Source organism: Meriones unguiculatus, chromosome 14 (genome assembly GCF_030254825.1).
Source record: "Meriones unguiculatus strain TT.TT164.6M chromosome 14, Bangor_MerUng_6.1, whole genome shotgun sequence".
Classification (NCBI taxonomy): Eukaryota; Metazoa; Chordata; class Mammalia; order Rodentia; family Muridae; genus Meriones; species Meriones unguiculatus.
In genome coordinates, this window is record NC_083361.1 from 9,242,621 (window position 1) to 9,260,230 (window position 17,610).

Genomic DNA, 17,610 nt, shown 5'->3' on the forward strand with positions numbered 1-17,610 from the left:
TTATCTGAGTATGATAAATTATGTAAAAGAAATCTATTTTCAATGAAAGGGGGCAGAGGAAGTGCACAGGAATGGTGGGACTCTCACCAGTGATGTTAGTCAGAATGCACAAAATGGTTTACAAAGCTAGCTGCAGTGGCACATGCCTGTGATCCCAGCACTTGGGGAGGCAGAGGCAGGCAGATCTCTGTGAGTTCAAGGCTAGCCTGGCCTATAGATCGAGTCCAGGTCATCCAAGGCTACACTGAGAAACCCCATCTCAGAAAAAAAAAAAAGTTTATAAAGCCCTAGGCCACATTCTTAGCCCATGAAGCCAGCCAACGTGCACAGAATGGTTTAGAGAGCCTCCTCCGCCTCCTTAGCTTGTCCTATCCCCTCTTCTGCACATTTCCTCTTAGACATTCCTCCAACTCCATATATCCTTGGTCTCAGAGCCTAGATCCTTGCTAGAGCCCTGCCTGGAATGTGCTCCCCAGACCCTCAGAATGGCTTCCTGGTTTTCTGCAAATCTTTGCTGGAACACCACTCATGAGCCCTCACTCTCTTCACACCATGTAAACCCCTACCTTCTCAAGCCACTCCTTAAATGCTTTCCCTGGCTGGTTTCCCTCCATCTTCTCCCACTGACCTCTTGGTGTTTATTGTGCAGCACACACACACCCAGCCTCCCAGGAAGAGCAGTTTGGGGGAGGAATTTGGGTTACTTTACTTACCCCAAGCTCCAGTGCCTAGAAGAGGGTTTGACATACTGGGGCCCCCAGGAAATATTTGCTAAATGGGAGCACATTACCGTTCCCATGGCTTTCTCCATCTTGCTGGAATAGAGATAGTGCCTCCTGGGCAGAGAGGACCATCTTGGGAATGTAGACAGAGCAGGCTCACCATATGGAGGGCTGAGCACCTCCAGGTGAGATGCCCAAGGGTGAGAGCGGATGAGCCACCCCAACACCAGCGACTTATCCTCTGGGGGTGCTGTCATCAGAGGACTATGCTTGGAGGAGCAGGGATGGGAAGAGATATTCACAGGACCTGGGGGTGTCGCTGTTCACTTCTGGACCCTCATGCGAATGCCAGTGACTAGCATGGAAGAGCTGTCCAGCAGGCATCTTCTGAGTGGCATCACTAATAAACAAAGGACTGAATGAATGTGCCCCCTAAGCAGCTACAAAGTAGTATTCTAGGTCAGCATATGGTGCCAAGTGGCATTTGACTAAAACCCTCTGAAACCTGGAGCCAAGAGAAAGCCTGCCATTCGAGGTCACTGACTAAAACAATATGTTCCCTCTAGAGACTTTCCTTCATTTCCACAAATAGATCAAACAGCCCCAGTCTTGGCCCTTTAGACTGCTCACAGGCATTAAGAATCCTGTTCTCTGAGACAGCCCTAGGAAATACTGATCTCATAAGCAGTGATCGAAGAGGCCCACAGTGTCATGTTCATTTCCTATCTCAGGGTTTTCGTCTTTGAAGTGTCTTCTCCTGGAGATACACTCCTAACTTTGTGCATGGCTTGCTCCTTGTCAACCCACGCCTTTCTCCAATGTCTTCCCCCACCTTCTCCTACCCACAACCCCAGAAGACATTTTCCCTGACACTTGTGGTTCATGCGCCTGACCTGTTAGGGTCACTCTCTGGCCATTCTGATCTTCATCACCTTCACATACTTGTGAAGCTGAACTTGGAACTGATTTATGATCAGAGTGCCCATAGGATGTCTGCCCCACAGAGGCCATGACAATTGACACTTGGTTGGTGACCCTCTTTCAACACTCTGGAATGACTTGATATGTGCTTAAAAAAAAAAAAAAAAAAAAAAAGACAGGTCCCTGAGAAGACTCTTCTATTTCCAGAAAAGACTAGAGAGAATGTGTGGTCTTCACTGCACAGAACAATGTTGGTGAAGTGAAGGATAAGGATAAGGCCAGGAATCAGAGGCCACTGGAGCCAGCTGTTTCCTCAGAACGATCCCTCAATTCAGCACCAATATGCCCCTTCAGTCTCCTTTCTCCTACAGCCCCCTGCTCCCTTTGCCCCATTTTCACATCAGTCACATGTCAATGCGACTGATAGCTATGGGTTGCCTTTTCTGGGGTGTGCAAGGGGTCAGTCTGCTTTCCCAGGCTGCATACAGAGAAGACTTGTCCCAGAAAGCAGGAAGGAGATTGCCTTTTGTGAAGCAAGGGGAGGAGGAGAAAGAGAAGGAAGAAGAAGAAAGGGAAGAGGAGGGAAAGGGGGACCAACTTGAATATACGAAAATAGCACCCATGGTGGTCTGTGGTTCATGATGAAGTTCTCTCCTGGTCTCCACATCTCTCATGTGACTTTTCTTTTATCATTTCATCACAGAGGGCCCAACTGAGTCTTCAGTGAGTACAACTAATGGAGCAGACTGCCTATATGGCATAAGAGATACCATGGAATCTGATGTATCTGAGGGATGGACACAGGAGTCAGGGTAGCCAAAGGCATGGAGAAGTGGGAGAATGTGAGATGGAGGAGAGGAAGGGAGAGGAGGAGAGGGGTGGGAAGGAAGAGGAGAGGAGAGGAGAGGAGAGGAGAGGAGAGGAGAGGAGAGGAGAGGAGAGGAGAGGAGAGGTGAGGTGAGGAGAGGAGAGGTCAGCATCAGTGAGATGGCTTGGAACTGGAAGCCATCCATCCCTCTGGGTCTTTAGTCCATTTCCTTTTGGCAGCTGATAGCTGTATAATGCACAGCTTCTGAAAAACCTTCTGGGATTTGCTGAAGTGCCTGTGATCCTTCAAAGGGCAGTGGTCATGTGCACTTTTAGCTAGTGGGTCCAGGGCACATTTTTCTTTAGGCTGTCCTCCATTTCGACTGCCCCAAAGCCCCTACACAGCCCCTAAAAAGCAGGCCACTCTCTCCCACATGACAGAGACCCCCCCGAACAGAATGACCTGACTGGATACTCAACTCAAACGGGACTCCTGAGAGACCCGGCTGGGCCCCCTGCTCACTCACTCTCCTAGCAGATTCTCTTTTGTAGAACACCGACTCTAGGCTTCTTCAACTCTTCAAGGGAGAAGTGTGCTAAGACGTGAAAAGGCCAGAATGAAAAAAAAAAAAAAAAAAAAAAAAGTAAATAAATTTCCAAAAAATAGGGGGTTGTGGGGAGCATGGAGCTATAAAAAAAGTGCGGCTATAAACAAGCCTGCCCGTGCTGCCATGAAGGCAGTTAAGCGCCCGGTGGGCCTGGCGTGAGACCTCTTGTGCTTCTCTGAGGAGCAAGGGGGCAGCTGACCACTTGTCCGCAGGATGCGTTTTGATAACTTCCAGAAATGAGAGGGTGTTTTATGGGAAGGTAATTGGGCATAATTCCCTTCATGACTTAAGAGTCCACAGGCAGCCTCTGCAGCTGGCCCTTATTTGGAGCCATCAACGGCAAAAGCTATTTTCATGGCCAATTTATTAAAGACTCCATGTTTTTTTTTTCTTTTTTTTTTCTTTTTTTTTTTTTGAGGAGACATCCCAAACACAAAAAGGGCTATATTTATTGATATGTTTAAAATATAGGTTTTTAGCTGGATTCCTTAGCCCTTAAAAACAAAGTAAGGAGATAGACAGATACAATTATGTTCTGACTGGTTTCCGCCAGCCTTGCCCAATGGGAGCGTTTGTATATAGTTCTCAGTGTGCTGAAATCTGCTTAGAAAAGCAACAAGTCTTTTGTTCTGCTGACAACAGTTATTACAATTAATTCATTTTGTGAGTGGTACTTGCGCTGAGTGACAAGGTGTTATTTTACCTCAGTAAAAGTTAAAGCGCTAATACCTATGTGCGCAATAACATCTTATGCTTGCTGTCGCTCAAGGCAGGAGAAAAGGCCGGCTCTGTGCTGCCAGTGCCGGTAGCCGCCCTCCCTACACCCTTCTTGTTGCTGGAAGGGCTGTGCTACCTCTTTCACTCAAAGTTTCCACTCTGAGAACTCACTCAGTCCTCCTGAGACCTTCAGCCATGGCCTGAGGTCCAAAGGAAACATGGCTTGGAGAGGACTGGATGTCTAGGTAGTCAGTGGCATGATCTAGCAGGAGATGGGTAGCAAGCCCTATTTCTTAGCTAGCTAGTGTTTATCTAAATGTGTGTTTGGCTGGCAGGCCCGAAACTCATTATCCCTGAGCACGGGGATCTCTCAGCCTCGGACCTCGACGTACTTAGAGTGGCTGGTTCTTTGCTGGAGAGGTTTCCGGTGTGAAGGGTGAAAAAGCCTCCCTGGTCCTTACCAAAATTGGATGCCAGGCCTACCACCCAATGCTTCCAGATACGGCCAAATGTCCCCTAGGGAAGAAAATTCCTTTTCTTACTCTTGGGAGTCACTGTCTCATGTAGCACCCTGTTTGAAGATGTCTGAAGAATCCCTCTCTCATCCTGGTTGTGGCTGGAGTAATCTGAGAAGGCTGGCTACACCACCTAATCCAGAGGCAGAGCAGAGGGGAATGGCAAGTCATAGATCCCAAAGGCAGGGATCCCAAATGACGATGGCCCTCTGATGGCATCTAAAGTCCATGTTAAAACGAATAGCATAGAAGACCTAGGGACCTCAGCAAAAGATAAGAGCCAAGGAATCCACTTCACAGGCCGTTTTCATTGATAATGACCAAGAAAGGGATCTTTCTAGTCTGGAGTCTTCTAACCTCAACAGAGTCTTCAAAATTTGTAATACAACAAATACCACAGCACAAAGATATGTTGAGCAAGTTGGGCCTGAGAATACAGACCTATAATCCCAGCTATTGAGTAGGCTGGGGCAGGAGAATTGTAGCATCTAGGCTTGCTTGGTCTAAGGAACGAATTCAAGGCTGTTCTGTGCAACCAAGTGCAATCATGTCTCAAAATAAAAATAAAAGAGTAAAATAGGGCTGGAGATATGTGTGAGCACATCCTATATGGGCCAAGAAAATGGATTCAGTCCCCAGTACTGGAACAGGATGGTGGGGGAGGGGAGGAGTGGCGGGGAGGAGAGGGGGAGGACTAGAACAAACCTGGTTTGGGCTCATCATCAAACATTTTCAGTAATTATACACTGTGGTTCCATCAGTTCTGGTTATCAAGTTCTGGTTCTGAGTGCTCAGTGGCTGGTTTCTGGGGTAGGTGTACCTCCTGGTTGCTGCATATTCCTGTTGACTGGCCTTCACTTCCTTACACAGTTACCAAACACGCTCACCCAGTACATGTTTTAAAATGGTGTAAGGACATCCCTGTTCTGAATGGATAACCTCAGGAGGGACCTAGAAAAGTGTTTTCCTGAATAAGAAGAGGTGAGGCTGTGAGGTCAGAGAAGGCAGAGCCCATGCTCCTGTGACCTGTCCTCACACTGCCTCCCCTACAGAGCAGTCCTGTCATCCTGGCTAAGTCCTTCATCCTGCAGCCTGCATCCTGCCCCCTTGGCTGACGAACCAGCACCTCTCTGTGTTAAGACTGCGGGCCTGTGGTCTCTGCGGTCCCCCCACCCTCCCCAAGCATGGCTGAAACCTGCCAGCCAGCTCATCCCATCATCATGCCCATCTCCACAGAACCGGGCCCCTCTGAACAGCCACGCTGGAAGGCCACTGACAAGGAGCCCTAGAAATCCTCCTCCCAACTTCTTTTTATTAGCAGTATTTATCACCTTCTCAAAATCAATTGCACATTTTAAATTAAAACAAATGATGTTTTCTAGACGATTCAATACTTGCATCTTTGCCTTCAAACAATTAAAAAGTTTAATGTGAAAAAACAAAACAAAACAAAACCACCTGTCTTTGCCCCTATCAATTGCACTGTAATACAATTCGATATTTAATAAATACAGTCCCTATCACGTGGAATAGCGTCATAAAAATGCATACAATTTCATGGTATCTGAGATCCTGAGGTGGGAAAGTAGCTTCCTCACCTATCCCTACCCCCACAGCCCCTGAGCCCCTCTCTCGACTCTTCTTCCCCAACCGGAAGCTGTTTATTCCCAGTAAGTCTAAAAACAAGAGCTTATATATTTAATGATCTTAAAAGCAAAACGCTACCCACTGTCTGCACAATTGCCATTTTATCTCCCTAAACTTCTCCGGCTTGACGTTTTTAAAAGGGCAAAAGCAGAAAACCCTTCTATAATACCTAATTTGTACATCTGCGGTTTCCCTCCGACTAGCACAGCACCATATGTTTTTAATTATCGTAATAGCCCTAAAGAACCTGTTCGGTGGGAAACACATATGATCCTTTTATTACTGGTTTGCAATTTCAACAGTTTTAACTGGCTGGACAGGAGGAATGGGCTCAAAGGCCTAAGATCCCACCCACAGCGGGGACCTCCTTCCCCTGCTTGACAGAGGTAATTGGGTACATGTGAAGTGGCTCTGTGGGGCCTTACAGACATAAGCTGGGATCTCCCTGTGACACTGGGTTCGGGGCAGAGGCTGACAGCCTGAGAATAAGGTTGATAAATATTATCCCAGCTTGACCTCTGCTGCTGTCATCGCCCTTGGGGGCTGGGCAGGCAGCAGCACCAGCCAGGAGGGCTTGCCGGTGATCTAGGCCACCCACTCTCTACCCCACAGCCCCCTGGGGGAACCACTGCTGGGTTAGGGGTCAGATTTCCTTGAGATCCAGTTGCTTCAGGATAGGGGGAGTGTGAGGTTTTACCTTTTTCTCTGGGGAATGACTGGACATATAGTCAGAATATGCGTTGACTGTGAAGGGGGCTTGACTGTGAACGGAGCTGGAGAATCTGAGGTCAAAATATAAGGAGAGATGTGGGCACTGAGGCTAGCTCAAGCCCTGTTGCTCCCAAGCACCATCCTGCCCTGCTAAGTCTCTGTATGAAAATTCTTAGGTTGTGTTTGGGGTCTGAATTGCTGCCTAGAATGGTTCTCTCCTTTCCTGGGAACTACAGTCACAGGTTGGCAGAAATGGCTGTTTTTATTTATTGGTCACTTTAGTTTTGATACACGCAGGGGAGCATTGAAGGGAACAACTACAGGGCACAGCTGCGCAGGGGTTGTCTTGGCCTGAGTTGCTGGGGATTTGGGGTAAAACAGAGAGCAGAATCTCTGAGCTCCCCTGAATAACAGGATGACACCTCCCTTGTTTTTGTTTTGTTTTTTTGTTTTGTTGTGTGTGTAAAAGGTGTAATTTGCATTATCATCGGTAAGGGGCTGATAATATAAATTAACCTTGGCTCATAGTGAGGAATTTTAATTTTGAATTTTCTGAGACATCGTTCCCTACCTAACAGAGCCTTGGCCTTGAACCCTTGATCCTCTTTCAGCCTCCCCTGACCCCTGCCCAGGATTGAGATTACAGGCCTGTGCTACTTCACCTGGATTTATGGTGAGTGTGTATTATTTTAACTTCGACTTGGAGTGTTAAATAACTCAAAGGGCCAGGGCTTTTTGTTAAGTTCCAACAGGAAGATGGCAGGAGATTGTCATCTTCACCATAACAAAGATGCTTCAATCGCGTATTTAAGGAAGGGAATGACATCCTGGGTTAGAAACGATTTCCCAGTAGTATGTAGTTCAGCTACCATGAGGGAAGTGGATGTTTTCCCCTGGGTACCCACATGCCAGGGGTATGTTCACTTAGCCACTCTCTTTTCTATTTCTTCCTGATTTTCACACATCCCAAGGTGACAATATGCATTACTTTAATCTGTGTGTTTGTTCTTGGCCACTGTTTATGGAAGATACACTTTTAAAAATTAGAGCTGGGTTGAGTAGGGATATACCTGTGAGCTCACCAATCAGTAGGCAGAGGCAGGAGGATTGCCAAGCTCTAGACCAGTTTAAGTTACTTTTTGGGATCCTGTCTCAAAAAAAAAAAAAAATTAGCAGAAGCTTGGCAGTATAGCCCAGTGGTTTAGCCCTTGCCTGGTTAACGTTCAGTTCTGGCTGTCCAGTGAACCGCTGCTGCTGGTGGGCTCTAGGGTTGACATCTGGTTCACGCACCTCAGGGAATGACTCTCTACTTGCCCCACGTCCTGCAAGCGGTGACCAGGCCAAGGTCCCACAGAACCAATGGGAAGGTTGTGGCTTCAGCTGTGAGGCATTTTCAGGACTCAACTGGCCTGATTGCTCTTGGCCTCCATTTTCTCATTCACAAAATGGGTTGTGCCATCTAATGAGGTGATGAGGCTGTCTATGCAGGGGTGGCTGGAAACTCTGAAATTACTGAAGAACTGGCTGGCTTCAAGTCCTGTGTAACAAGACCTGCCAATAGTGTGTGTGTGTGCTTGTGTGTGTGTGTGTGTGTTTGTGTGTGAGAGTGAGTGTGTGCATGTGTGGGTGGGGGGTACCTGGGAGTACCTGTCTGACTTGGTGTTAGAATCTGGGAGCAAGTCTTGGCCCAGAGAGAGTCTCCCGTGCCCCACCTCCAGCCCCATCCTCCTCCTGATTTCTGAGTTCCCTCCTTGGCCATTACCCAGGCACCTGCATTCATTTGACCTGCACCTTGAAGCCAGAGAGTGAGAATCTCAACCTCCGTGGAGCTGACTCCTTGAGTGACCCCAGAAGACCCAGAGGAAGGCCTCTGGCCAGTCAAAGAAGGGGAACAGGGCTGCACATCCCCCACCGGACAGGGGCTGTGCTTGGCCTTTGGCAAAGCAGGACCAGATGGCCACCCTCATTCGAGATGTCAGCGGTGACCTCGAGAGTCAACACATAGCAAGTACATCTTAATCAGAGTGAGTCCTTCCTGTCCTGGACAAGGCGATTGCACCAACCCGCCCCTCAAGGAAACATGACCTTCTTAATCACAGCCTGCTGGAGGGCTCTGCCTGGCCCTGAAACCAGCAGGGGCCATCTCTACCCCTGCCTGCCACAAAGGCAGGCTATCTCTGTGACCCAGTAGAGTCTGGGCCCCTCCCAGAAAAGGAGCCTCCAAATTTCCACCCCGAATAATAACTCACATTACTCGGATCCCATCTGCACCAGGGAAGGCAGAGCAGGGAGAGAGCATAAAACACAAAGTTCCCACAGACAACATCTGTCTTAGTGCAAACAATGGACCATTATCTTGTAAATAATTCTGATTAAGCTGCAGCATTTCCTCCTGAAACTGGCTGCTGGGGAGCAGAGTGGGGAAGAGGGCGCAGCTGGAGTGGCAGGCCTCGCCCACCAGGTGCTGGGCTGCGGAACCTCACCTGACCCTATAGCTCCCCACATCCTCACCGAGATTGGCTAAGTGTCTCTTTTCTGGCCCTGTCAGACCACAGACACCTACTGCCTGCCACCCAGGCAGCTTTTCTGTATTCCCTGCTCTCCCTTCCTCCCTCCCCCCTCCTCTCTCTCTTCTCCTCTCCCCTTTTCTCTAGTTCCTCTATGGCTTTCGCTTTGCTCCCTTCTGCCCAGCTCCAAGGGAAGGCTGGGCTGCTCAACAGGATGGGAATGGTACCCAGTCTGAGAACATAACATTTGCAAGTCTCAAACATTTTTAATGCTCTCTTTCTGATCCCTCTTCCCACCCCTACGGTTCCATTATGCCTAGCCCCATATCACAGTGCCTCTCCCACCTGTGTCTTCCAGGAAAGTAAGGTCAACTCCTCCATCAGTGCTTTTTTGCCCACCTCAGGCAGCATCTCCTACTGAAATGGAGACTGTGCAGAGCCACCCCAGTGTTATGGGACCTTAGTCCTTAATCTGTGTAAGGGCATTTATTCCCAAAGGCCTCCAACAAAATACCTTCTTACGCTTTAAAATTAAACTGTGGCCCTGAGTGTGGTTTAGAAAGGATAGATGCTTCAAGCCCAAAGTTATCGTGTAAATCAGATCCACCCAGCAGCCACCCTGTTCCCACTGCCTGACCACCAGAGACAGCACAGTTGTTTTCCTAAGTCCTGACACTATTAGCAAACAGGAAAACAACTCAATTAGCACCAACACGGATGTGTCTGTGAGTCCCAGGGATGGTCTCATGGGGCCAGATCTCCAGATGTGCTCAGTCCAGGTGTGAGGGATCCCACCCAGCTGGGTGTACAGGCAGAGGACTTCAAATAGTGAGTGCAGTGGGCAAGAATGGGGTGCCCAGGCCTCCCCACTCCACAGCACCATGGCAGGTTTATATGGTACTCTGCCTGGGGCATGCTTGCTAATGGAAGTCCTAAAATGACAGAGATGAGGATGACTTGTCTCTCAGTTATGTATATTTATTATCATTTTATTCTCTTAAAGGTGGCCAAGTTTCCCCATAGATGGATGTTATAACCAAGGGTTACGAGCTGGTGCTGCCAAGACATTCAAGAAGCTAAGGACGGGAAGAACAGAGAGGTCCCAGGAAGGGAAGGGTATGACTGGAACTCTGTGCCCCACCCATGCACGGCCGACTGTCAATGCCACCACCACTGCTCCAGAACACTGGCTCTGTATGTTGGGTGGAAGTGGCAGGCCATGGGACATGTATGTCCAACGGGGACACACTGGTTCAGCAGGTTGATAAATTACAAAATAGAAATTATAATTTCTGTATATTTCTTAGGAACCTTTAACAATCTTTAAATAACTCAAGCCCGCTTGTAAACTTAAGGGATTGAAACAGAAAAACTCCATGAAGACTCAGCCTTTTCTCCCATTTTGAAGAATCTAACAACCCAGCTGAGTGGACTCCCTTTTGCTTTTCTGTGGTGAATGTCTTCTGGGATTAAGTGAGAAACTCTTAGGTGATCTTCTAATGATTTAGGAGAAATTCTTCCAAGGCCTGGTATGTCCCATGACCTAGAGTAGTAAATGCCTTTGCCCAAGCTTGAGTCCTATAAATTGACAGGTTTGTGGAAGTACCAGCTCGGCCTAAGGGCCATCTGGTGAGTATCATGAGGACTGTAATGCTTGCTGGGTGTAGGGTATCATCTAAAGATCAAGGCCATGGGAGGCCATGAAAGACATAGAGTTGGAGACCAAAGACCCAGAGAAATGACACCCAAAAGGAGACATGAGTTACTTGGAGCTTCTTGGAGCTTTTGACAGATGCTTGGTCAGCTGACCCCAGATTGACTTTGCGACTCTGGTAAACTTGCCCCTAAGCTGAAACGCTGGGTATATCTCAGCATTTAAAATCTGCAGTTCACTTCCTACCAGGAACCACAAAATTAATTCATTTGCACTCATCCTTGGCTCTGGCAGGTCTGTTATGGTCTACAATAAAACCAGAAGGGTGAAAGAAAAAAAAAAAAAAACTTTCCCAGGTCTGCTATGGAGGCGACCCTCTCAGGAACACCACTCTCAATTTCTTCCTGTATCAACTATTTGCATCCAGGTGATCTAAAGATCTGCTTTGGGGTGATCCTAACCATGTCACCAAAGGAATCTGAAACGACTGAAGAAATTACGGGCCCTTTCCTTAAGAGGAAAGAGCTCATTGGAGTGTGGACTCTTAATTACCCAACTGCAGAGGCCACTGTGCCACCCAGCCAAGCAACCCCCCAGCCCCTCTTCAGGTAGACTTTCTTAGTGGTTAGCCCCAGACCTCCTCCCAGGACAGACCAACCATTGGGCTCAAAACTGAAAAGCAATTTGTCTGTCATATAAAAAGCAACAATTTGGTAAATCTGTTGCAATTTGCCTTCCCAGATTGGTTGTCTTTCTCCTTTTATATGAATAACTAAGAACATCTTATTTAAATCCCACAACAACAGAAATTCAAGGAAGGAAAGTAGCCTTGTGGCCACATTTGCACTAAATGGGTGTGTCTGGTCAGCACAGAGAGTAGGAAAGACAAGGGAACCAGCCAGCATCCATGCACTCAAATGACTATTCTTGATAATACAGATTTAATAATTTTGCAGAGTTCCCTGACTTGGGCCTTGGAATGGGCTAAGGCTCTGCTCATTTCGGGGACACTATCATCAGTGTGCACCTGTGTATTTAATCACTGAGAAGTTTCTCTGAGAAAAACAGACATAGGCGTGTGCTAATCTGGCCCCAAATTTAGATTTGCTCCTTTACCCAGCATCAAAATTTCATTGAAGTATATATGCATACTTCCAAAAATGTGTGAACAGAGACATGAGTAAGCAGCTTTTCTACAAATCTCCTCGCCTTTCTTGGCTTCGTGCATCTAGACACTTTCTTGTTCCTCTGTCCCACAGATGGGCACTCCTTGGGGTCTCTCATGAACCACAAAGCAGAGAGCCACCCATGCTTGGAAAAAAATCTAGGCTATAAGGATAAAGGTAGATCCAAAGGGGGTTATGTGTGCTTGCCCCAGGTCTAAATCCCATGTGGGGCTGGATGGGTCAGGCGGAGAGTTTGGGAGTGGCAAACCAACCAACCAGAAGCAGAATTACCGGCCTCCATGCAGAGCTGTGAAATGAAGTTGACTCAGTGTCCCAGAGGCCTGGGTCTAAGTGGCTCCCTTTGCAGGCAGCAGACAGGATGCTCCCAAGAACATTCAACTGGTGAGATGGGAGTTGCTTGTTACCCAGAGGTGGCGGTGAGGAGGGGGAAGTGGGCGGGGACAGGAAGAACAGTATAAGGCTTGATGAGGTGGGTGTCCCAAAATGAGGGGGAGGGGGATCCAGGGAGGCTGGGGCTGGGTTCATAAAAATGGGAGAATTGGAATCCATGGAGGTCTCTTGTAAGCTACATCAGTTACCACTGGGGAGCGACTCAGGAAATACCCTGCTTCTGAAGAGGAAATGCTACCAAGCCTTCTTGCTTAGAGACCCCATGAGAGGAACTGGGCTCTGAAAGGAGGAAGACAGAACAGCACATGCCTGGATATGTGGCTCAGGGGAGCCCTCCCAGCTGTCAGTGTTGGGGGTGGAAGATAAGGGATATTTCTGTGCCTCCTTCCGCCCTTACTTCATATGCCCTCCTGCCCCTCCTTAGCTCTGGCCCATCAGGCTGCAATAGGTCCCCTCAGATGCCTTTCCCAAACTACAGTGATCGACCTGGCAGGTGTGGTGGTATCTGCAGTTTCAAGGAGAGTTTCAAGGAAATGGTTTTAAATGATGGGCAAAGCTGGGGATGATGTGCTCAGCCTAGGGGTGGGGGCCACATCAGGAGAAGGTGTAAGTGAAACACCCTCTTATGCTCCATTTCTCTCAGGACAGTTCCCCAGAGTCCAGAGCCCTCAGAGAAGAAGATGGAGGTCTTCCTGTGTTGGCTTTGTGCCAGTTCAGCCTGCACCCTGTGGAGCCGGCATTGTGGCTTGGTTGTGGCCATGTGGACCTGGGAGGGGAGAGTAAGTACCCTTCTTCACCTCCACTAGCCATTTGGGGATTGCCCTTTTTGTCCACTGGAACCCACAGTGTGACCTCAGTGCTACCTGCAGGAATCTAGAAAATGCCCCTGGTCCAGAGTACTGGACACTGGGAAGGTTAGAAATCTCCAAGACCTCTCTTTCCCACTGGGCCTCTTCTCACATCTTCTTGGCTCTGATCTTACTTTCTGTCCCTCTGTCCCTTCCTCTAGATAGAGACTCCCTGATGCTGTGCTGTGACCTTAGGGGTCAAGATAATGAATGGTTATTCTGAGAAATACTGGGTGGACTGTTTCCTGTAGTTGGGGGTGACACCTTTGTCCTGTCACCAAGACCAAGATTGAGGACAATGTCCTAAAGCACATTTCTTGCCTTCCACCCCCGCGTTGGGCACTCCATTTGAAGATGTACGTAATTCCTGGACCTTTGGATTCTATAACCTGTCCCCCATAGGACAGTTAGTGTGTGCAAAATTGGGAGGTGTGTAGAGCATACTGAAGCTAGGAAGCTTGAAAGGCGAGGACCCGAAATCCCAGCTCACGGGACAATGAAACCAGGCAATGCAAAAACACAAGTCCTTCCCTTTTTGCTTCTCTTCCCTTGATGAGCCATGGTGGGACAAGAATACGCCTGAAACAACAAACAGAGGCAATGGCCAAAACATCTAAGTGGGATGGAAATGTCCCCAAACATCCCTAACCCGTCCAAGACTGTCTGTCACAGCATGGAGGAACCCGTGGTCCACTGGGGGAGGGACCTTTCCACTTTTGACTCTGGGTACAATGGCCTGTGGAGTCTGTGCCTTTGATCTCCTCTCCAGGGGTCCTACAATTCAGAAACCTGCCTGAAGCACGAGTAGAGAGAGATGGGCATGTGTCACTGTGCTCTCTGGTGCTCACTATAGTCGTCTCACCAAAGCAGAGAAGCCGCTTGCCTCTTTGCCTGTTTGTAAATTGTTGCTTGTAAAAGGGCCATCTGAAGATGAATGGGAAGTTGAGGAGCCTGTTCCCCAAAATGTCCTGCTGAGGCTCCCCGCTGAGAGAAGAATGTGAGGGGTGAAGGGGTGTTGTGGTATGAATTAACATAATGACTCAAAACTGCACTAATGTTTCACAGCTTTTTTTTTATTAGCAATACCAAGATAACTTATTGAAGCATTTTTAGTATTGTTTTACATTCCATTCATAAATGACCTAACTTGTAACTCAGCATACAGCACACGGAAAGATAGAGTTTGACACTTATGCAGAAAACTACAATTATGATAACTTACATGCCTTCATTACCAGGAACACCTTAATATATTGTCTAATTATTTCAACAACAGTCTATTCCAAAGCACAGGATAACCCGGTACACGTTTACACATTTCGCTCCGATCGCCGTTTTTAAGTTGTGAATGTCAGAGTGCTGTTCAATGGGCCTTTACTGTCACCTGTTCCTGGTTTATACGACGACCTGACACAATATTAAACTAGCAATATTTCTGCTTAAATACTATGGAGAAAGGTAATTACTGCACTTTTCTGTATTCTTCTAAAGTGTTACAAAATACATGACAATCAGACACAAGAAAGGAATGCTGACGAGACTATCATGGGGCCCAGCCCTGTGAGCCCAGGTTTGCTGGTCGGACACAAGCACTTGCTCCAGCCAGGTTTTCATTGATCCAGGAACCCGCCTCCCACCCCAGGATCTGTCAGTTGGGACCTGTGAATCTCCTTTCTCACTCAGGTTGCTAAGCATTTGCATCCATGACTATCAGGGAAACATCTGGGCGGGGGCAACATTTTCAACCTCCCTGACTCTACGCAGACTGCAGGCTGGTGTGCTGTGTGTGCACACATACCTGTGCCAGTTGGAATTATTTACTCAAAACATGTATGTATGTGCGTACATTCTTCTGTTGACTTTGCACGGTTAACAAGCTGCAGATAAACCACGAAGGAGCACGAACAGACAAGGGGAAGTCCAGACAGATCGACTAGGACATGGGGTGTCACTTACCTGAAAGAAAATGTGTAGATTTATTAATCCAGAAACTGTTTGGGGCTAGAGGCTCTTGAAAGCAAGGGCAGGGCCAGAGTCCCTATTGTTTAATAGAAGGATGACAATAGAGTGGTATTTATAAAATTTGGTCTTTCTGTCTCTGGCGAAAGCAAGAATAGGCTATGTGATTATAGCAGGCAGGCAATTAGGTATAGAGGTATTGTTGATCAGCACTAAGAAATAGGACATAATTGCTACCTTATTTGAAACCTGGGCTTTGTACAAAACATCTGAAAAAAAGAGAGAGACAGACAGACAGAAAGAGAGAAGCAAGCAAGCCATATGAGTCCTTCTGCAGCTGACCTATGACCTGAGTCTGGAGAGACTGTGCTGTCATTTCCAAGCAGCACTGCTATTCAGCAAACTAAGGAAGCTGAGGTCAAAGCTTTCGCCCAGGCATCCTGTACCCATGGCACACACTAGCAGGGCTGCACAGCTCCCACTTGAGATGGAAGACGACGAAGAGCTTGGATTCTACCAGGATGCTCCTGTTCTGACAGCACTCTTCCTCAGCTCCCCTCCCCACTCCCAATCTTCACTCATTCTCAAAGGGTAGAAGTATACAGATTTTTTTTAAAGAAAAACACTTGGCTGCGATTCCTTGGTTTTGTGCAATCCTTAAAGAAATATGGACGCAGCCACCAAGATGAACTCTACCAGACTTTTCTCCAGCTTCGGAGGCAATGTTGATTCAGACAGTAGCTTTTCGGAGCCAAAACGATGCAGCAAAAGGCAAGAAACATAAACAAGGCTAAATGTCACCAGTGTTTGCCGACTCACAGACACCATCCATTTGTTTGTTCTGAAATGACGAGTGGACCATTTGGCAAACACAATGGCATCCCCACAACAGTTCTGTCATCCTGCCGTGCAAACGACATCACACCAGTCCCATTCCCTTTGATTTAAAAAGAGGGAAGGAGAGGAAAAGAACACTGTGAGATTTGAAGGAAAGAGCTGTCATCGGACCGGCTGTCTCTTTGTCAGTCATGGCACCCACAACACAGCTCTGGGTGAGGGCAGAGAAGAGCCTCCCCGGAGTGTCAGAAGGGCCTACCTACAGGATGTCACCTATGACTGGCCCCACCAGTCAGGGACAGACCCTCTAACCAGCTGTGAGGGAGTCAGCAGGGCCTGGCAAGCACAATGAGGTGATGATGTCTAGGAACTTACGAAGCTCTGTCAAATGGTCCTTCCTACTGGGAAAACTATGCCAGGGAGTGGGGTGGACCACAAAGGTTGGCACAAATCCAGAACTGGTCAGATTGGGCAAGGACAAGAGGGGAGTGCAGTGCCTTATCCAGCCTCTGAGGACAGTTTCTGGCTTCTTTGGCTTTCGGGCAGGTGAAGCATCACAGCACTGAATAGGGCAGCAGGGCACCCTCAGTTCTCTCCACTCCCTGGCTACTTGCCTTCCCTGGGGTTGGCTGGATTTTGTCTGGGCACCCACACACTTTGCAAAATGGAACTTTGTTGTTATTGTCCTACTGCAACCTACTGGATTCAGGCCTATAGCACGTATCAACAGCCACTGGCAATGCGGCACAAGCCATGCCGAGGCGTCTGCATGCCATATATTTGGCACTCGTGGTGCTTCATATACCAGCAGTGGGTGCCGCGCTGGCTAATTTTATGTCAACAGGCTAGAGCCATCTGCGAGGAGGGAACCCAAATTGAGAAAATGTCTCCATAAGATCTGGCTGGAGGCAAGCCTGTAGAGAATTTTCTTAATTGTTGATTAATTAAGGGCTCAAGCCATGGAGGGCGGCAGCACCTCTGGGTGAGTGGTCCTGGGTCCTATAAAGTAGCAGGCCAAACAAGCCAACCAGTGGGCAGCACCCCTCCATGGCCTCTGCATCAGCTCTTGCCTCCAGGTTCCTGCCCTGTTTTAAGTTCCTGCCCTGACTTCCTTCAGGGATGGGTTGTTACCTGGAAGCGTAAGCTGAAATAATCACTTTCCTCCCCTTTGTTGCTTTGATGATGGTGTTTCATCACAGCAGTAGAAACCCTAACAAGAATAGGTGTCTTGGGGTTCTTTGCCTGACCACAGACCTTAGCCAGTTCTTGAAGAGAGAAGAGAGAGAGGAAAAAAAAAAGACAAGTAGACAGGACTTATTTCTTACCCCCCTTAGCATTTGCTTTACATCTGGAGCTGAACTGAGCTAAAACAGAAATAGCATGGCTACACTGTGCTGTTGACATCACAAAGCTGCCAGTGTCATCTTTCAAGATAACTTTCCTGTGAACTGACTGTGGAATGGGGCAGGAAGAAACGAAAACTTCCCATCACACTGATGAAAAGTAAGACTGGTGCCATCTTAGTGCTAAAGGGATGAGGGTAACTTAAAGGTTTGGGGATGTGCCATTGCTTCTTTGCA

The 17,610-nt window shown here is 47.9% G+C and overlaps 1 protein-coding gene across 7 annotated transcripts in view; it reads right to left on the minus strand.

The window, feature by feature from the left end:
• Positions 1 to 17,610, minus strand: part of Znf536 (zinc finger protein 536) — a 443,673-nt gene that overhangs the window by 134,904 nt on the left and 291,159 nt on the right. Inside the window, exon 7 of one of the 7 annotated variants that reach the window (XM_060366733.1) lies at positions 14,287 to 15,190. The exons of the other annotated variants lie outside the window; for them this stretch is intronic. Within the exon in view, the coding sequence (XP_060222716.1) occupies positions 15,183 to 15,190 (8 nt within the window). The 3' untranslated portion in view covers positions 14,287 to 15,182. Of the gene's footprint in view, positions 1 to 14,286; positions 15,191 to 17,610 lie in introns of those variants that run through there. 7 annotated transcript variants of the gene reach the window in all.